At 40.6% G+C, this 22,093-nt stretch overlaps 1 protein-coding gene across 18 annotated transcripts in view; it reads right to left on the bottom strand.

The window, feature by feature from the left end:
- Positions 1 to 8,522: 8,522 nt before the first annotated feature.
- The window catches only part of ebf3a (EBF transcription factor 3a), a 91,988-nt gene continuing 78,417 nt past the window's right edge, over positions 8,523 to 22,093 (bottom strand). For 3 of the 18 annotated variants that reach the window (XM_084433924.1, XM_084433935.1, XM_084433936.1), the window contains exons 11-16: positions 18,262 to 18,350; positions 13,721 to 13,786; positions 12,657 to 12,822; positions 11,763 to 11,963; positions 10,957 to 11,154; positions 8,523 to 9,286 (exon numbers count right to left, since the gene is read on the bottom strand). In XM_084433924.1, coding sequence (XP_084290050.1) covers positions 9,255 to 9,286; positions 10,957 to 11,154; positions 11,763 to 11,963; positions 12,657 to 12,822; positions 13,721 to 13,786; positions 18,262 to 18,350 — 752 coding nt within the window. In that variant the 3' untranslated portion in view covers positions 8,523 to 9,254. The remainder of the gene's footprint in view (positions 9,287 to 10,956; positions 11,155 to 11,762; positions 11,964 to 12,656; positions 12,823 to 13,720; positions 13,787 to 18,261; positions 18,351 to 22,093) is intronic. The other 15 variants (XM_084433939.1, XM_084433941.1, XM_084433927.1 and 12 more) reach the window with 5 other exon arrangements.

Below are 22,093 nucleotides of genomic sequence, written 5' to 3'. Positions count from 1 at the left end.
CAGCCTACCTGAGTATTGTTGCTGACCATGTCCATCCCTTTCTGACCACAGTCATAATCTAACATTATAAACACGCGCCGCTGTTGTGATATGAATGTTTTCAATGCGGAGTATGTGAGGGGTGTGAAAAGGTGTCTTTTATTTCTTTTTATCTATCAAAGCTTGTGTTTGTCAAGGAATCGATTGCAATGAATCACGAGCCCCAGTGATTTACAGAACGATTGCTCAATTGATTAACCTAATGAATCATATCATCCATCCAATTATCCACGAGACCCGCTCAGCTATAGAGCACTGAAGATCAATCACCTGCAGCTGTGAAGGACAAGAGCGTTTGAAGGTGTGCAGCTCTCTGATTAACAAGACCAGATCGGCAACTGACAAACTATTGTTTCATATGCCAAGATCCAATAAAAGACATGTATATTGTAAATATAATTTTAAATGGGCTCTTTCCCATCACAAATGCCAAGATTATATAAATTCATTTATTTATTCTGCACTTTTGTAGAGTTTAGTTATTTTAATTATATAAAAAATAAAATAAATAAAAGTTACGGTACTATACGGTTATCCGGACCACATGTGATGACCTACCCCAACCCCGCCCCTAAACCTACCCGTCACTGGGGTTACGACCAACCAAGAGCGGTTGTGGTCACGTGTGGTCCAGATAACCGTAGAGTACCAAAGTTACTTATAGTTAGTACTACTGTGCTACATTTAAAAATATAAAAATACATAGTAGGCTACTACATGTCAAATAGCAGTCATTAGAATATCTGCTAACACTTTATTTTGATACATTCGACTGACTATAAGTAACTTAACAAGTGCGTCAACTTATTACACAAACCCTACCTAACCCTAACCTTACAATCTACTACAGTCTACAAATAGCCTACTAATACTCTAACATAGTTGCAAAGTTACATATTGGTAGTAAAATGTCTAAAATAGACCATCAAAATAAAGTGTAACGTAATATTTTTCATTAAACAGCAACTCAGTTCAAGGCAATCAAATTTTTTTTTTGATTTTGGAATTCCAAATTTGACAGCTCCTGGTCACTGTAAGTTTTCTTTTTAAATGGCATGAGGGTAAGTGATGACAGAAAATGTACATTTTTAAGTGAACTATCCCTTTAAGTGAACATGTGCCATGTGCAAAAATGTGTATACAATCTTAATTTGCCTGTTTCACATCTGCTTATGTTCTTTTTAGGTTTCAGTCGTTCAGTATGTGCATTATGAGTGATTATGAGTGGTCTGTCTGGAGCTGTGAGAGTTGTGTCTACAGTGGGCCGTAGGAACAGCTGGTGTCGGGTGTCCGGGAGAGAGTTGCCTCCGATGGGCATGAAGATCACCATGGGTACCGACAATTGGGCCTGCATAAACAAAGATTGTGCCATGGAGCCGGAATGTGAGGGGGCTGATATCACTGTCTGAAAGAAAGTAGGGAAGAAGAAAGGAACAGACGAGATGAAGGTCTGTTGTGTTGCTGCAGTTGGCCTTGTGTCATGGTGTTACTCATAAGACATTAGCTGCAGACAGAGTTGAGAGCACAGGAATTTACAAGCTGACTGGGGTTAGCTAACAGGGAACAGTCCATGACACACGATTACAAGAGGTCAAGGGCTTTTCATCTTCAAGTTGTCTGTAGCTGTGGCTGTAGTTTTCAAACGCTCATCTCCAGGCTGTTGTGTTTAATATCTGTGAAGTCTTTATGAAATGCCCAATTTTAGGAAATATAGCTGGCCATAGTAAACACTTGGAGGAGGAGTTCAGCAAACCTATGACTTTCGTTCATCGAAAACAAAATGAGATGTTAGGTAGAAGGTTCTGGCTGTTCTTTTCCATAAAGTGAAAGCAAAGTAAAAAAAAAAAAAATCATCATCTTAAAAAAAAAAAAAAAAAACTTTCATTTTTGACCACAAATATCTTGAAGTGCCATATTTAAGTGTTTGTGAAAAGCAAAAGAGATTAAAAGTCTTTTATTTTTTGAATAATTTTATTTCTGTAAACTTTTGTATGGCTTTAAAGATTTGATAATTATGTGACATGGTATGTGATATGTTATTTTGACTAACTGTGATGATTTAACATTTACATCCATGCCCTCTGTAGGGCCTGACAGGCAGCAAATATATATATATAATTTCATTATATTTCATTTTATTCATTTATCTGATTCAAATATTATTTTTCTGAACAGGACAATTTGCAAGTTGGAAATCAATTGATCAAATGATTGGATTTTGTGTGTGTGTGTGTGTGTGTGTGTGTGTGTGTGTGTGTGTGTTTTCTATCCCGGTGGGGACTTCATCCTGAATTCACACAGACTCATGGGGACTCGTGTCACCGCAGGGACCTAAATTGAGGTCCCCATGAGGGAACACGCTTATACCTCCTAAAGAGAGAGTTTTTTTTTTAAATGTAAAAATGCATAAAGTTTTCTGTAACGGGTAGGTTTAAGGGTAGGGTTAGTGTAAGGGGAGAGAATATACAGTTTGTACAGTATAAAAACCATTACATCAATGGCGAGTCCCCTCAAAGTTAGTAAACCAGACATGTGTGTATGTTTCACCACTATTATTCATTTATATTTATTATTATTACATATTATTTTATTTTAATTACTTTAGTGCATTATGGAACTCCACAGAGGATAGTGATATTAATATTAGAATATGGCCCAAAAAAGGAGACAGAACCTTTAAGCACATTTTCTAAAGCACAACTTCATGTCAAAATCGTCATGCTTTGATCAAAGTCTCTGCGACTGCAAAACGAATTGTCCTAATAATAATGACAACAGATGCCTGCTGCCTGCCTGCCTTGCCTAGTTTTGATTGCGTGACCTCGTGACCTTTGCCTTTATTTGAGAGCGCACGGGCCGCAGTAAATGAACGAGTGGCCGTCTCCACCAGACTGAGGTTATGAAGGATTATTGACTCAGGTTTTATAAATATTTAATGCTCGCATTAAAAACTATGGCAGAGGATGGCCATTAGGCCGTCGTAATAAAGAGGCTTTCTGTGTGATTGAGTGAGGTGAGGGCCGAGCAGGGGCCGATCAGGGGCCACTCTTTGATGAAGACGCAACAGAACACAGGAGGAAGGTTCTGTCCTTGCATTTATTTAATACTGGGAAAACATGCGGCAGGACTGGACAGCACGACAGCGTCGCGCTTCAGCTCGGCAGCTGCCCGCCGTAATTGCTTCAGCGGACCTGACTTCATGTCTTTATGACTGGTGATAGAGCACAGAATAATTATTTCTAACTCCATAAAGCTTATAGTTGCATCGTTCCGCACTGTAGTTGAAGCAAAACATCGGACATTAGCGTATTCCCACAGCGCACGCTGGATGATCTGCATTTGCGGTACTTTCAATGGCCATCAGTTGCTTTGGAGGATGATAAATGCTCCTTCATACATTTATAATGTAACTGTTTGTATTTTTTTTTGTTGTTTTATTTGGTTATACAAGATTGATATACTCATGAAGAAACAGATGCTCACGCACAGCGTAGCAGCAGCCGTCTCCGACAGCGGACGTTTGCCCGAATGGCAGGCGACCAAAAATCGATCCCTAATCTGATTGGGGGATGTTTTATTACCTCTGATAGAATTTAGATTTTCTCTGAAGCAATTTCTTCGGCGGATAAAAGAAGCTATTTAAGGGTAGAACAGGCGATTTCATTCTCCGGGCCCGTATAAAGACTATTGTCCAGTTTGTTCATTGTGCTAATTGTAGGAGACACCGATAGGCCCCGTGCAGTGTCCTCAGCAGGTAAACGCTCGAGTTATCTGGCTACAGATCACCCCGTCCAGGCAAATAGGCACAACAGATCACATTCAAATGCTGTTCTTTGGCATATTGACACTGCGGCTATCAGCCGGGCCTGTTATCTGACTGAAGCCCTGATCTGTGCCAGCGGGCGGTCGCATAATAACCTGCGAATCAGTTATGCAGAGACTCTGCCTCCCCTTAATTGTCCACATTGTGAGTAAGAAAACACGCGGCGAGCGCCGTTGTCTTGATGAGAAATTGACATTTTCTGACCTGCTATCCGGAGGCACTCAGAAAGACAGATAAGATACGTGGTTGTTTTAAAGCAGGGAGGTTATTCTTCTAGGACTGTGCAGATGAGTATGGATTGAAGACCATGACTATGAACTATGAAGGGTTCCAACACCTCTTTTAGAAAAGTGATAACCTTGGCCGCTGAATGCATCGACTTTTATCCGCAGTCGGTTAGAAAGTCGCCGAGCACACTGCGACATTTTTAATGAGGACATTTGCTATGCAAAACAAAACTTTTTTTTTTCAGGTTTTATAGTTAACCCTTCAGTAAGATGTTATGATGAAGTGATTTGCCAGGGATTTATGCCATTCGGAGCTGAATTAAGAATGTCTTTCAAATTCCATTTCAGTTACTGAATTTGAATTGAAGTAGCAATTTGAATTTCAGAGAGTAGAATTAAAATCAATTGAAATTCAAATAAATGCAGACAGACAGATAGATAGATAGATAGATAGATAGATAGATAGATAGATAGATAGATAGATAGATAGATAGATAGATAGATAGATAGATAGATAGATAGATAGATAGATAGATAGATAGATAGATAGATAGATAGATAGATAGATAGATAGATACAGTAGATAGATTTGATTAATCTTTTTCTGTGATGTGTGAGCAATTCAAATTAAATTTCATATACTCATGAATTGTTCATGGATGTTACCATGGTTAAAGGCAGCCTGTTCATAAGCACAGTGCAAAGTGACAATACAAATATAAAAGAATATTAGGCAAACTGTTGACTGTTTAGTGTCCCCGAGCAATTAAAATGATAAAAGATCCAAACTTGACACTTGAAATTAAAGTTAACATGAAATCAAAACTTACCATAATTAATTACTCTATGTTCCTTACTGTGAATAATTTATCAACAAAAAACAATGTTTGCCTTCGCAATCTTTCTTTAAAATGTAATAACCTCTGAAAAACTTCTCTTTTAGGCTGACATCACAAATCCCTCTTTTTAAACATTTTACATTCCCTGATGGATAAAGTCAAGTTTAAGCTTCCTCTTTCACTTGTAAATATGTCAGATTATGGAAGCAAATAGGCAAATATAGTTGAACTAATATCAGCTATTCTACCAAAAGTCTGATTTCAAACTCTTCCAAAATAGGTTGAAAAGGCCCATTTGACTGTTAAATGCAGTCCGTTTAAAAGAAGCTATGAATCCCAGCACTAGCTGCTGTAGGTATCAGATCTGACTGGGCTCCTTTAGCCTGTAATTGCTCAACTTACATTTCAAACACTGGGCTCAACGAGGCATCCAGTTGAATCAGTTATGGAGCAGATTCCTGATGAGACAGAGACAGTGAAGCTCAATTCTACAGTCAGCTCACTAATGACCTTCAACAAGGTTAGCACCGGCACTGTCCTCTGCGTTCACCCTCCGCGAGCACTACGTCTAATGATGCATGCATGACTGACAAACCCCATGTGGTTCTGCAGGTTGTAATTCACATCATGTGTTGATGAAGAGGTGCACCTACTCTACTAATGATGTCTTGTTAATGTTGATGGAACCGAGACTTTTTTCCATTTTACAGTTGTCACAAGAATCGCAGAGAAATATCTCCCGGCTCCCCATCGAGCGAGGCCAAAACAGCGCGCGTGGAGTGTCCGGCGCGAAATGGCAGTTGTTCTTCAGGGATCAATGCGTTGACCAGGAGGGCCTCCCACCCCTGGAGACTGTCATTTCTTCTAGGAATTCACAGAAGTGGAAGATGAAAGCCTCGTGTCATCGGCTCACCCAAAAACACCGGGCCGTAAGAGTCTCAGCCAATGCCACACCAAGGCCAAGGCCAGAGAGAGAGAGAGAGAGAAAGAGACGGGGCCGCCATCTTAGCCGGATCCGCTTCATAACTGCAAGCATTTATACCGATCAGATGTGACAGGCCTACAGGTTGACTTTTTTTTTCTTGTTGATTGTTGGCATTTTGTCTCTGTCCTTGTCCTGACATTTATAATGCATTACTTTGCTGAAAATCTTTTAAAATTAGATTTAAGCAATAAGGTAGAAGAGACTGTACTGAGAGCTGTTAATAGCTACTTTGTCTTTAATATTTTTGCTAAGCAGATTCACAAAGTCCATCTTTCTGCTAGAATATGCCATGCATGTCATTTAAACTAAGGTCAGTAGTTCGTCTAGATGGGTGTTGAGCAGTGATGTTGTGCATCATAACTGTATATTTTAGTATACTGGAACGTCATATTGACCAGTCGGCATCCAAGGTAAAAAATAGATTTTTTCAGTTTATATGCATCTTTTAGAGAAGTAGAAGTAGTTAGATGATAAAAATCACTGTAATAAAACTTTTATTGTTTTATTTTGTAAAACATTTGTAGATTTTTCCTTCCCATAGGTTTTTTTTTTTTTTTTTTGAATGCATGGCTGTTTTTAGAGCGAGAAAAGACCGAAATAAGATTGCAGGGAGAAATTGGTCACAGACAAGAAATACTTTAATTAAATATTATGTAAAATGAACAACTTTGTACAACAAAATGTAGAAATGTGGCCATAAAACAACTCAAATAAAACCATACATGAGCCAGAAAAAAAAAAAGGCATATGTTCTTACAGAGCTCATGTTTAGTGAAATCTTCCGAGTATGGGGACGTAATTAGACTTAAAGACAAAACCAGACTGCAGAAATGATGAAATCCACAAATGCACTTCACGTAACCTTGGGTTTTTCTTACTTTCAGGGTGACCTCAACGGCTCCTCCACTTGGCCGGGCTTTGTTGAGCCATCACAAAGCAAATACATTGTACATTCATCATTTCTTTCCTTCTACAGCTGCCTTTGCTTCCTGCAGCTAAAGGAAACTTGTGCGCCGATTGCCAAGAGGAAACATCCGCTTTTGGTTTGAAACAGAAAGAGTAGCACACTGCTGAACATTACAACATTTACAAAGCCTGAAGTGCAAAGAAAAAGAGCTCAAAAACAAAAGCCTCGCATTATATATATATATATAAAAAGAGTTAAATCACTGCGTATCATTTGCGGATTTTGGCACGACTCGGAAAATCAATATTATTGAAAGAGAAAAGTGTAAGAAGGTGATATGAGTTCGGCTATGCTACGGTGTCATGGGTTACTTACAAAATGACTTTTACAATATAGAACATCTTCATCTTTGTTATCCATACATATGATACAAAAACTAACTTTTCATTTGTTTTCATTCCCTTTGAACGCTGTTTTACTTGAGGGAATAGGGTAAAATTAATGTTAAAAAAGACAAACTGACAAAATAGTCCAAAAAGATGAGGGGTCACAATAATTATTTTTTATTTTAGTAAAAAATGTTTGTGCTTTTTACACCATTGATCTGAATGGAATAATGAGATTCACTGTGGTGAACGTTTGTCATTAAAACAGCAGAAAGGTTCCTCTCAGGAGATTCACTGGAAAGCCTTTGACAGAGCTTTTTTCTGACATATTTTAATAGACATTAGTAACTGATGTATATTTCCATTCCAGATTTTTTTTTTCTTTCCTTTTTTTTTCCTTCTTGATCCCTGTAAACATGGTTGAGTTATGTGGCAAAGTCATGGTGGCAGGTAAAAATGACTTTTTACATTCTACAAAAACAAAATTTACAACCACAATTGGATTTCCCCCCCCCCCTGGGGTGGCTTGACATGCACTTTATCTACTAATATTATTACAGCCAGGTGACACAAACAATTTATTTGACTATACAACAAACAGTTTCCTTTCAAAAAAGTACTTTTTTTAGATAACTTAAAAATTAATATAAAAATAAACAATGGATTTGACTGCTCCTCGAAATAGCAAATAAACAAACAAACGAACAAAAATGGACGGAAGGTCTGATGCCGTTCAAAAAAATTCTGATTTACAAATGAAATGTGTAGACGATACAAAACATCGAATGTAGGCGATGATTCTTGGCTAAACCTTCATCGTAATTTCGGCCGTGGAAAACCATACACGTGAGATTAAAGAAAACAATGGAAAGCAATATACAAAATTTCAAAGATAAATACAATATTTATAATTGATATGTTACAAAAAATTCCCTTAGTGACCGCAAGTGTTTGTGTGAAAGTGTTGCAATGTATAAGACAATTTTACTCCTAACTGTAGGAATAAAACTCTGTACTAAATATTTAAGTGAATCTGGAAAATTCAAGACAAGTGTATAAATATTTAGCTACAACTTTGGCAAAATCACAAAAGTCTACAATTGTATAACCACATACAAAACACATTAGGGAGTAAGGAGCTAGAGGTATAAGGACAACTTTCTGGTACAAGAAACAGACTTCACAGTAGCCTAAGAATGCAATAGTATACAGTGCTAGCAAAAAGTTGAAAAACATTGCAGATCACACTCGCTTTACAGGAAGCTTTAGCAGTGGAAATATTTTCTTCTTTTTTTTGTTCTTTTTTTGTCTTTTTTAACCAACAGATAGTAGCGCTTCGTCTCTGTTAGTGTGCTTGTTGAAGGCAAGAAAAGAATTTTTGCAATATCAAAGTTACAACTTCTACCTACAATAAGTTACAAAGTTCATTGAACGATTAGATCTCCTCTCGCTCCGTTCGTTCTTCCTTGCCTTTCTTTTTGATTTATAAATCATATATCTTATATTATTTCCAGTTTATTGGCTCTGTATATATTGGCCCCCTTTTTATTACCACAATCAAAAAAAATGGCAAAACAATAAACAAAAAATAACAATAATAAAAAAGGAAAATGAATTCACATTATGAAGATGTGCAGCGGCAGCACATCGGTGAAAGAGAAACATTCTTACACATTTTTTTTTTTTATCAGTGTTTTCATCAAATGGCATATCCACAATGTTTCTTCCCACACATAGCAAGAACTAGACATAGCCAAGATTAAACCAGAAATGTTTATACAAAATAGGTACGTTTTGTTCTTTTTTTCCCCCCTTCAAGATCGTGAAAATATGACAAGAGATTCAGTCAATAAAATGAAATTGTTCATTTGCATGTCAATTTCGAATAAACTCTTTGAAACAAAGTGTCTTTTTCCTCTGAATAACAGAATTAGCTGCTGATTAACTTCATGACGAATGACGACTTCGAGGAGGATCCTCCGTATAACGTACTACGCTTCGTCCCCCGGCGAGGAGACGGCTGCTTTACAAAGGGACGGGAGTGCAATTTACATGGGTGGGACCACCAGTCCGGACATAGCTGAAAGAGAAAGAGAAACAATTTTAGCACGGGAGGTCCCGAGACAAAAAAGAACACAGCAGTAAGTATGTCACTCGCATTTCACGAAATACTCGACTCGAAAGGCACTGGGGATGTTTGTAAAATGGAGGCTGTTGCTGTCGGGGACCGACGGGGGAGGGTTCGGAGTGATTGAGTGAAATGTGCTTCACCAACAAGACGTGCTGGAAAGACTTCACTTTTAGAAAGAGGAGCTTTCTGACATTTTGAGGAGAAAGCATCCTGGCTCCCACATGTGTGATATTTCTCTTAGCGTTTTGTTAATGGCAAACAGTGGGCCAGACTCCCAGGAGAGGGTCCCTGCTGACAGCCGAGAAACAACACGGTCACTTCTGCTAACGTCACGTAGACCCACGGTCTCCCCTCCTCAGTCAGCAACCAGACACCCCTTGGCTTTGCCCAAATTGAAATCTTCGCTCGCTCCCTCCTGCCATTACCGGAGCCGAGTGGATGCTGGAAAACCATTTGCATTCTTCTGTCAGCCAGTATCCCCCCCCCCAATCTCTCCTTATCGTGACATCTAAAGAAAGCCGGACTAGGTCGTCGAACGCCCACCTCTCGGCCCCAAGATTGATGTACTCGCTCGCTCCGCTCATTTCCGCAATTAGGTGTCTAGTGAAGTGCCAGGGGAGGGAAAACGGGAAAAAAGCTCTTTTGCCGCTTTCAACTTATTTGTAGAGTCATGCTTGGAGTGCTTTTAAGTTTGCCAAGGCATCTAATGTTGTGGCATTCCTCATTAATTTCTGCAAACCACATATTAATAAGTAGATGCATGTAGCGGCATGAACTTTAATTTCTCAGTTCATTAGGTCTAACATTATTAATCTCGCTTGCACACGCTATGGCTAAAACATGTTTTCAAAGCAAACAACTGGGCCTTGACGGAGAGCAAATACGAGCGCACTAAACAGCCAGAGTAAGTCTTTAATTTGCCGAACGACGCCACCCTGCCGAGAATAACGCGTGCTCTTTCCCTCTCGCTCTTTCTTCTTATAATCACATTCAACCTGGGTTATAATCGGTTCTTCTGCTAAGTTCCTCTTCAGCAATGTTAGTCCATGTTGGGTGAGCGAGCACGGCGAGGCGAGGCGAGGCGTTAACATGTCTGCCCTATTGTAGGATACATCAATTTTTAACCGACTACAGTATTCTGGGGGCAAGGGTGCAGCGTGTACAGCTAAAGTAAATAGAATATGAAGAGAATATTACATATGTTCAGCTCAGGTTGAATGCAAAAGAGGACGGTGAATAATGGAGCAGGAGCATCAATTTTATTTGCGCGAGATGTTTCCGAATTATAGCGATCCCAGCCACTCGAGTACGAAATCTCCCGAGACACTTAACTTTGCTTAATCATTAATGAAAGATAAATAAATCAATAAACACACCCACACATGCACATGCATTCTACATGCCCGCATGCATAATGCGTTCTTGCACTTATTCGACCACTCATCCGTCCATCCATCCGCCCATCCAAACGCGAATGCATAATTGATGCGGGCGGGAGGCCATGTTCGTTAAGCGGCGGATGGCGGATGGGTGGCGTCTCTGGGTACCAGAGTGCAATGATGCGACCCAACAGGTGAGGCAACTGCGGGGCGAACTAAAAGCAGGGATTCGGCTCTCACCTTGAAGTCCATTGCCATTTGCACTGGTGCAAGAAGGAGGTGGAGATGCTTGGGGCCTGACAACTGGAGCAAAGGCGCTTTTTTGTTTCACTGCAGAGATGACATTGGCAGGTGAGAATGAGAAAATGCCGTGTGTACTGCTACAGTTTGAAGAGAGGCTGACCGAAGAGGCTGCCATGGTAGGGCTCGACGGAACTACTGCAACAAAGCAGACATAGTCACCACTCAGAGAGAGTTCACTTCTTACAGACGAAGAGTCAGAGAGCCGGGCCTCGCCTCTTTTTCAAATCATATTCATGGAATGAAAACAAATCAGGGAGAAATGGTTATGAGGATATGGGGGGGGGGAAATTTGGGTTGCGGGTCTTTTTGGGGGGGACTAAAACAAACGAGCAAATCAGGTAAATGGAGTTGGAATGGGAAATGAGATGTCCTGCCTTGGCCACTTTCTGGATAATAGGCGTTCTTATCGACTCTGACTGGGTCATTTTGCCGAAAACATTGGTTTTTAGTTTTTTTTATGTATTTAAATTTTTTTTTTTTTTTTTTTTTTTTTTTTTTTAGAGAGTGCTGTTTGGTGGCCTCCTTTATAATTGAAATTTGTTTTGCTTTGATTGGTCGGATTTGCTAAATGTCTCGGTTGTTCAGCCTCCAGAGTCACCCCTCCTTTTATCCAGTAGCACACATTCCCAACAGATAACAAAAAAACAAAACAACAAACAACCAACAGAACCACAACAAAGGAGTGTCAAAAGAAAGGGGAAGCACAGGTGGGGGGACACAGAGAGCGGGGGGCTTGTCATTACCTTGATACTTACTGCCGTAGGGAGAATTTGCAGAGGAGCCGTTCAAGAAGCCCGGTGAACTGGGCACACCCAGGTTGGGCATTCCCGTGTTGCCGTAGCCGTTCATGCTGTTACTGACAGTGTTGTAGTTGGACTGCTGCGGGGTGCTGCTGGGCACGTAACCGCGAGGCGACACGCTGCTCGTGTTGCGACTGTAGCCCACTGCGGACGGAGAGACATTTGTTAAAAAGTGCCACAATATGCGGTATGTATATTAACATTTTTCAGGTAGATGCCATCACCAAAGTTGTTAATGCTAATTATATATGCTATTTATAGGCCTAATGTGTTAACCTTTCCGTTCCACACAGCTGTGCGTTAAATTCACCTCCATGTATGTAAGGAGAATATTCAGCATTGTAGCGTGTATTCCAGTGTGATTTTTCCCTGTCCTGACCTGAGAGGAGGCAACAATGGAACAGGTGTAAACCTATTATCAGTACACTGGCTAAATGCAGTGTGTGAGATAGCGCTGCGTGTTCTGGCAGGCTGGCAGTGGAGAGATGGGGACAGGGTCATGCACCTCCTGGGATCTATGCTATACACAGCCAGGAAAGATAAAGCTGCAACCGGCCTGTGCCATGATTCATGCTGCTAGCAGCTCGCTAATGTTCGCTAATCGTTGCAAGCATTTTTCTAGATACGTATATAACTCATTTTGATACTCACAGATGAATAACTTAAAGTGGTTAGCAAGTTCTCTAGCCTGGCTATGCTGGTTAGACTATCTGTTTTGATAGTTTTAAGGGGTTTTTGGCACTTGTCAGTCAACAATGATCCGCTAAACACCATTAGGCTAACTTAGTTTGTTGTTCGTTGCAGTCTACATGCTGATCATCATTTGTTGGCACATACCTTGTGAGGTCTCTGAGACGTTGACGGCGAGCTGACTGCCGAATGAGTTGACCCCCATCATTCCGCCGTGAGAGGCCGTGTTGGCGAGGGACGGGATCTGGTTGTGGTTACGTGGGACGCTATACAGAGCCTCTGCGATGTCTGCGGCCCTCTTCAGAATGATCTCCTACCACACAGAAACAGAGAAGAGAGTTGTCAGTATGTTCTCAAAAAGAAATTAGAGCCAGAGAATTTGAAATCATTGGGCTTGTAAAAAAAAAAGTACTCTGAATCTGTCTCTCTCTCTCTCACACACACGTTGGGTTTCCATGTTTATTGGGACTTTTCAAAGACATAATGATTTTTATACTCTAAAAACTGTATATTCTGTCCCCTAATCCTATCCCTAAACCTACCCATTACTGAAAACTTTCTTCATTTTTACATTTTCAAAAAACATGACAAAAAAATGCCCCCACGAGGACAAAGATTGCAGATATTGCCATCTTTGTGGGGACATTTTTGTCCCCATAACGTATAGTATACCTGAACCACACACATTATATATATATATATATATACACACACAAATATAAATATGTATTTTCTATCTGTAGGTAAACATAAATGACACCACGTTTGCATCTGTTTCGCAGTAGTTGGATTGCAATGTCTTCACCTCTGTGCTACTCGACTGGGGGAAAATAATGTAATGGATCATTTCTTCTGAATATGTATTAGACCTCTCATGCATAGCTGGACCCCTCTGTAGAATGTATTCCAGAAGTGCACCTTTTAGGGCCAAGTTCAAGGTTATCCTCCCATTTAAATAAGCCTGTATATGGCTGTGTGCATGTGTTTTGAGTGATTAACTCGTCACTTTGCACCAAGAGCCGCAGCCATGAATTAAATTGCAAAAAAAGCAAAAGTAGTTGAAGAAAACAAGCTTTCACACAGCTATAGTACAAAGGCCCCCAGCAAGCTTTGAAACATACAGGAATGTAGCAAAAGGAGACCAATGCTGATTTAATTACAGCCACCGTGCAAAGGAAGAGAAAAGGTGCTTCATTAGCATGAGTTTGTACCTGGTTGTTGTGTGGCATCCCGTACAGTGCTTCCACAAGGTCAGCGGCTCTCTTTAGCAACACCTCCTGCAATATACACACCAGAATGCAACATAATCAGTCATAAAGACATATAAACACCATCAGCCAGTACACTGCACATGAACAATAAACGTGCATGTTGGTCTGGGTACACTTTCGAAGCCCTTTATCTCTGGTTGGGAAAAATACACAAGCTGACGAGTGGAAATAAAGCGTTTTTTAATTATATATTATCAAATGCATTCTTTCATTTCTTAGTCACATTTCATTTGACTTAGTTAGACTAGTGAAGTGGTGTGTAACCTAAGCTAAATGAGTCAACATAAGGACTTGCTTTTCAACGAAGTGGCCTTGTGGGTATTAAACAAACAAACACTAGCTCGCCGCACCGAGTCAAACACAGACGCTGCGTTCGGCTACTAATTCCACGCACTTTAGCTCAGAAGAACAATGAGTCATTTTCCATATCTTAATTAAACTGGCAGAGTCCTCAAAGACAACATCTCACCCCTAATTCATGTCCTAAATTTGCAGAAGAGTTCAATGCCCATTCCTCTTTCTTCAGGACAATAAAGTGAATTAGCTCGGGTTAATCTAGTTCTTTCATAATGACATTAGGAAATTTTTCAATTAACCCTCTTTCTCTGGCTGTTGTAAAGGACTTCATAAACGACTTCCTCTCCAAAGCGGGCTGAGAGGCTGTGCCCTGGGACACGGACGCCGGGAACTCTCGCTTATCCCCGTCTGCAAGCTTTCCCCCCACTTATAACACAACAAGGATTAACCTTCTGCTTATTTTTCCCTTCAAAAATCACACCTAAGCTGCCAACAAGCGTGTCTTTAATACGTTTTGCATTGGCTGCAGGCTTGTTTTCTTCCAACGGGTACACAAGAGCTGCTTTTTTAGGGAAATTATACTATATTGTTGTTTCATTTAAGCATGTCTTGAATTTGCTGACTTGTCGATTTGCACTTTGAGTGTAACCACATTCACGGCATTGTCCTTGCGAGTGCGTAGCGCGGAGCGCCTTCATCATGGCTCGATGGCTATTTCATTCCCATGCACAAGCGCCATGTTGGATCTGTATTTATCAAGATTAATCACAGGCCCATGTGTTTTATAGAGACGCACTCCAAACCTGAGCCTAAGCGGATGACTGCTTCTTCAAATGGGCATTTACCTCTGAAATTGGGGGCTCCGTTTCATGTTGCAAGCGTCTAGTTTGCATACAAATAAAGAATTACACTTGTCATTCAGCAGGTAGTGTCAATGAAAGACCCAGCTGTCCTAGTCCAGCTCTCGTCTCTCTCTAAGCAAGATTAAGTGTTTCTCTGAGCCGCTAATAATTACTCATCATCTCAGTCATCATATCACAAGACGTCTTACATGCCTCCCAATTTCACCCGACGATTATCGCAATTAACGTCGCCGAAACCTCACCCCGGCAGACACACACTTGAACTTCTTGTCCATATGGTGGCCGAGAGGAGGAAGAGGCGCAAGGATAGTTTAAGAAAACGTCACGTCTTCTCAGCTCTAATCTGTCATTTGCCACGAGGTGCGTTTGCTAATGAACCAGATTTAGCGGCGTGCGTTGAAGTGGGAGTCTATATGCATCGAAAGCATTGGCCAATCGCTGGAGGAGGCTGTGAATGAGTTTGTTTTGTTCCAGCATGCCCCTCTCATCCTCGCGGCCTCACGCTGAGAATATGATTAGCGGTGAGCGGTGTTCGAAAAGCATTTCCATGTAAATTTCAGTGCGGCGGCGTTAAGTGTAATTGACTCCCCTTCCTTTTCTGCATCGACACAAGACTCCAGGTTAGACTGAGAACTATTTAAGCCCGAAACGATCCCAGGGCTTGTTTCGTGACAAATGCGAGGGCTTATTATTACAAGAGCTCATTGTTCCGCCGGTGGACGAGAATCGTTTAAATGGAAAACTTGTTATTATCATTCTTGAGTATCTTGAGTGGTATATATCACCACTGTTAAAGAAGCCAAGTGAGGTGAGGGGCTGGAGGTGCTAATGTCATTATAAAAGTGTAAAGCAATTATTCTGTTAGTTCTTGCCTGAGGTGATGAATACATTGAGAAGTGCGGGGCCAATACGTGTAGCTACCTCGCAAAGCCGAGAGAGAGAAGATGAATTTTAATGCATGGGTAATTGCTCAACATGAATGCATTTCTAATAATTTTTCTTGTATATTAGATTGAACGGAAAGCGGAATAGATTGGTGTTTGCGAGCTGAAACAGGACGCGAAGGCTAATGGAACTGATGAACGTGAGAATACGGACGACAGGTTACCGCTATATGATTGCATTAAAGATTATTTGATGGCACGTAAGTGAACGTATAGGGCCTGATCAGATTTTCATTCCAGTGTTTGTCTCAGTTTTATATCGAGACAAATGGATGACACTGATTTCAAACAAGGACTTAAAAGAAAGAGGATTGGAAGGTCCCTTTAGCAATCTCCTGCCTCATCACATGAGTGACTTCACATATTGCTTTTTACTTTTTACTCCCTCTCGCCACCTTCATATATAAATGTGTTCAATGGACACCCCTCCTCTTGTATTGAGCAGCAAATTTTGAATTGATCTAAAATTATGGAGGTAAACTGCAATTCTATAGTATGTTAGCGATTTCAAAAGTACTGGTAACAGTAAAAGAATTGAGAAATACTTAATATTATATACTTTGTGTTCATATTTATTAGTTGCATTAATAAAGCGATGTCCAAAGCAATACATGCATGCCATATTGGCTTTCTGTCCTGCTACGATTCCCCATCAGAGCTTGTGCATTGTAGATCCCTGACTGAAAAGAAGGAAGGAAAAGGAAAAGGAAAAAAAAACAATCTAGGAATCGATATCAGGGGCGTATTATCAACTCTACAGCTGAGTCGAGCGGGCGAGCACAAGTGTGATGGCTTTACCTTATTGCTAACACACTGTGTACATCCCTCCCCCCGAAACCTCTTATTACAGCGTTCTGTCTCCCGCCCGTAACATCTAATGCAGCTGCTCCTCCCAGACGCTCTGCCTCTTATTGAGAATATGTGTAAGGGTCAATTGCTGCTTTGCGTGGCGCTGGCTGTGACCCTCGAACGCGATAGAGGTGCAGACGGCTGCGGTAACTATGATGAATCACTTGGCACTTTCATTTACATGCTGCTGAACTCACATTTGGGTCCATTAGAAGCCAAAATCAAATATTTATGTTGTTTATTGGAACTGCTCTGGTGTGATGGCCCTGTGCTGAGGGTTTACCTGAATTTGAGATGAGTGAGATCGAATGCACTTGAAAAAAAAAAGACATTTCCATCACATTTTTTGTTATTGATGTATTTTTCTTATTTTATTTTATTTTAATTTAATTTAATATATGTGTGTGTGTGTATATATATATATATATATATATATATATATATATATATAAAAATTTTTTTTATTTTTTTTTATCAGCTTTAGAAATGCTCAAGCAGGGTGGCTTTTTTTCATTTCTTTTTTTTTTTTCATAATGGATAGTTTAAACATTTACTGGAATGAGATTTCCTGTCCAGATATTGGCCTCCGCAGAGACAGAGAGCCAAGTGTAATTGAAACACATCATGTGGCGTGGGGCAGAGTCTTACGGATTCTTAGTTTGGTGCATGTCCGCGGGACGCTGGCGCAGAGACCGCGTCGTTCCAGAGCTGTTCAGCGGAAGTTAATGATAGCGGCTGCTCCCATGCTGGGCTTTAATAGATATTTGTATGATATCTGTTATTAGGCCTCCGTGGTGGTCAGCACCCACGAACAGAGTACAAAATAATCTCTTAACATATTATTAAGAAAAGCCCTCGGCGCCGTGCCCCTCTCAGATGGGAAATTAGCACGTTTTCTATTAGCCAGGCACAAGTCATAGATCCTATCAAAGCTAAATGAGCAAAAAAAAAAGGGACAAATCAAAGAATAGGAAATAGAAAAGGTCCAACTGACACGCTTTGTCTTTCATGTCACACATCAAAACAACAGAACTCTGATACGTGTCGACCACATGGGAACCGCAGGCAAACTGCATGGTTTGTGGAATTTAAGTGGGGAAAAAATAAATAAATGAAGCTAAAAAGCCCAGAGAGAGGGCTTGCCCATATTAACGTGCACAAAACTCATTTATTAACCTGCTAAGACAAGGACTTTTAACGGAAAGCTCTGTAAACAAAAGATTAAACTGGATCTAGCTTTGGAAAATGAAAGGAAAACAAGACCAAAATAATCACCCATCTGAAAAAGGCCTCTGCTTAGATTACAATCGCCACTGCCTACTGGGGTGGAAAAATACTTAATTGAACCATTTCGACGAGCCGAAAGTTTGCGCGATTCCGGCGGAATCCAAACACGCCGGATTGCATAGTGATGACTTGCCAAAAGCGATTGCATGCGCTTGCTCATCTAGCCAGTGAATTGTTTCCCATTTTGACATTTCTATGATAAATAGCTCTTTCACACACATACACACACAGAATCACTGACCTTGGGCAACCTCTCCGGATCACCTGGATGTCTGGGAATGACCTTCTGCAGTCTCTGGAAGCCGTAGTCAATAGTTGGTTCGTTCAAAGCTAAACCGCAAAACAAGAAACGCCATCCGTTAGCATCCTGCGCAGGCAAAACAAATGATCAGATTTGCGTTTTCATATGCACCATCATAAATGTTATTACATTCGCTCTTGAGAACATATGCACCCATCATGCATTTTATTCCAGATAGGTTTGAGCATTTGAATAAAAGGTAATAACGTGGTGTGCAATATTCTGTCATGCCACGTAGAGCCACATCTATCACCTCTACTATTTGGAAGAACGAGGCCTATAATTGATCAGATAAATTTAAAGGAGTTAGCGGATACATTATGAATGAAACAGGCACACTAATACAAACACACACAAACACACACACACACCACTCGATTGCGACTGTCAACCGTGTGAAGTCTGTATCAGTCCTACTTCCTGAAGCACCCGCTGGATTTATGGGCAATGGGCGATGATGACATATGTCTGGCTATTGCACCCTTTCAGATTTATCCCTCTTTCTCGCAATCTCTCCGCCATAGTGCGCTAAAGCAAAGCAGGCAGGAGGAACACTTCATCTTACAGAGCTTTAATAATCTGTGAATGGTTGACTACAAACTGATGTAGGGCGCTATCATTTCACAGCTGTGCTGGGGCTGGCCTCATGAAATTGCTGGCCACAAATAGTAATTAATCTTTTCTTTCACACACACATGCCGCACACACACATGTCCCCTCCCTCTCAAATTGGAATTTTGAGTATGAAGTGCTCCGGTTATAAATCAGACATAGCTACTCTGTATACAAGTGCATGAATCATAATCTCAACTTCCTGCAACCGCATGCATTGTGTTTAACAAGCTTTAGAAGAGTGCATGGAGGTCTATTATGGTCATACTAGACTATAAGCATGTGAAATTATTTTCAACATATATGGGCAGAAGGAAATGATGTCACACTCAAGGGAGTAAATATAATATTTGTACATTATGCCCATGCAAAAGACATCACTACAATACTAAGACAAGCAGCAGGTTTTTAAAGTCGCCATTCAATGAAAATTCACTCTATCTACTACTCTAAATGCATGTTATAGATCATGTGATTTTTTTTTATGTTTTGACCTCGTAATGTTTTTAGACCTTTCAGTGAAAACACCTTATTTTTATTTTTCGAGAATCCGTTACACTTGGACGTACGTCACAATATGGAAGAAAAGATCTGTTTCATTGCAACTTTAAGTGCATTGCCATGCAGATGCGAGAGTGTTTAGGAAAGATGCTCTAAAAATCTAGTGCCTAAATATGATTTATGTGACTGATTTCAAACCGGTTTCCTGAACACTATCTGCTATTGGCCAGACGTACTGATAGCTTTGGTTGAGACTATAAAAATGAACATATAAAATGACATATATCAACTTTAAGAAGGAAGATGTCAGAGAGAGGGAGCAGAAAAAAAGCCAGTAGAACATCAGCACAAAAATATTATCAGACATGAATGTAGATGTCGTTGTCAGTGATGATTGCGTACGAATCAATGCGCTTTTTCTTTTGAGAGATCAAATCTGTCTGTTTCCCTTACTCAGCACGCTATTTGCTGCTGAACTCTGCTCTGATGGAAACGGGGAGAAACGCGAGAAAGAACTAAAGCAGAGAATGAGAGATGACAGCCTGAGAGGAGAAGATGAGCATATTAGACAGGAAACTTCCTGGAAATAATTGGGTGACTTTATGATGAAGTGCTACAATTACATCTAAGTGTAGTAGGGGACGGCAATCCAATCAATCCAATCTGATCAATATCAAGACGGCGGTTGTGTTTTGGCGCACGCGTATGCGTGTCATCGCGTGACAGCGGTGATGCTATTTGACATGCCATCTTGCATGGCTGAAGACAAAGTGGCGTGCAGGAATCCGAAGTAAGATGTCGGCTTGTTAATAAAGCATTGATCGGGCGTATTGATTTTACATGACATGGCTTTCACAAGGATGTAGCTCTCTCACACACACACCTTCACCTCCCCCTTTCCTCGTTCCTAGACGGACGCCATCCGACTCCTCCAGACAGGAGGGCAGATGTAAATGTTTGTATTATAGCACTTCATTATGCCTGAATTTGCCCATATGAGGGAATCCATCATTTTGGCTGCTTTCTTAATGTCTGGGGTGTGGGACTACACAAATGGATCATGGACTTTGACACTGGCCCTTCAGGATGTGTATTTGCCCTGGGACATATAATAAAAGCAGCACTCGGTGACATTAAATATGGCCCGAAAGCGGGCAGATTTACAGCCGTTCTGATGGCACTTTCACACAGCGCAGCCCCGAGCAGCAACATGTTGTTCTGTGCTCTGACATTGAGCCTTTGCTGATGAAGGAATGTGTGCGTTTGATAAATGTATTGGAACAGTGTGGCGCTAAACGCTCTTCAGTTATTGATCAGATGCTAATGCAGTAAAAGAGGTCAGTGAGACCTTCATTAGCGCAAGACAGTCCCTCACCTCAGAGATCCTCCATCTCAAACACGCCAGGAATTATTAACTACAGCTGTGTGAAAATCACAGGGAGGAATTTTCACAAAAAAAAAATCAAGAAATGGTGATTATAGTTTCTAACAAAATACCACAACATAACTACAACAACAAAAAACTGATATTAGCAATAAATAAATAGAATAAAAAGGTAATTACAGTTTATTACACAATACAATAACATATTTGTACATAACAACATCTACATTTTCTTAAATGGAAATGTCAAATGTTGCTAAGGTTTTATGGGTGTTGTTAGATTTACTGATCCAAGTAATTCTGGTCTTTAGATATGGCTCAGGTCCCTCCTTCAATATACATATATTGGATTTACAGTTAAGTGGCTTAAGAAACACCACTAATAACTCTATTACACATAATATTTTAGTGGAAACTATGGTTACTATGATCAAACTTTTATAAGGGGAGGACTTTTGTGATTACAAACACATCAAATTGATAAAAATAACTGAGAAATGAATAGGAGGAGAAACAGATGTGGTTTTGGTGTGTGTGTGGGGGGTATCAGTGCTACTGGGCCAGCTGGGAAATATGGAGAACAGATTGCGCAATAACAGTTTAAATCCAGACAGACTCCTGCAAGCATCTTGCTTTCTCCTTCACTGCTGTTGTTGAACTATTGAACGTTCACAACGTGCACACACTCTCTGTCTCTCTCTTTCAGTCCAGACCTGAGGCTAAGCCCCTCCCACTGGCCTTTGAGCCGGCCCCCCAGCCCCAGGCTCGGCCAATCAATAGCACTTTCCTGTTTTAGAGCTGGGTAATTATGAGGTGGGGAGAGTAGGTGACCTTTCACCTGTTCCGCATTACTTTGCTGATATTAAGATAAATTGCCCGATTTTGGGTAAACATATGCTGCAATTCAGGCTGTCAGCGCTGGTTTGCTCAGGGATAATTTGTATTGATCTCTCCGTTTCTTCCCAATTCTGCTTACTGACCTCACGGATAATGAGAGAGAGAGAGTGTGTGTAAGTGCTGGATATTGCCGTACTCGCCACTGCTTTTCACAACGTGTGTGTGTGTGTGTGAGTATCTGGAAGCCTGGCGTATGTCAGTGGCAGAGTGTTTTGCTTACGTCTTCATTTGTCATCCATTTTCTGTTTGTTTGTTCTATCCATCCGGAATGGAGAGTGGGGGGGGGCTGAACGCCGTTTAGCACTCAAGCATAACTGAGCACGTTAAATCAAATCAGGCTCACGTCTCGTACGGGACCGTTATGAATTATGGAGCCGA

This window comes from Rutilus rutilus (genome assembly GCF_951802725.1).
Source record: "Rutilus rutilus genome assembly, chromosome: 16".
Lineage (NCBI taxonomy): Eukaryota > Metazoa > Chordata > Actinopteri > Cypriniformes > Leuciscidae > Rutilus > Rutilus rutilus.
Note: the sequence above shows the minus strand (reverse complement) of the source record. Positions and strands in the feature narration are given on the sequence as shown.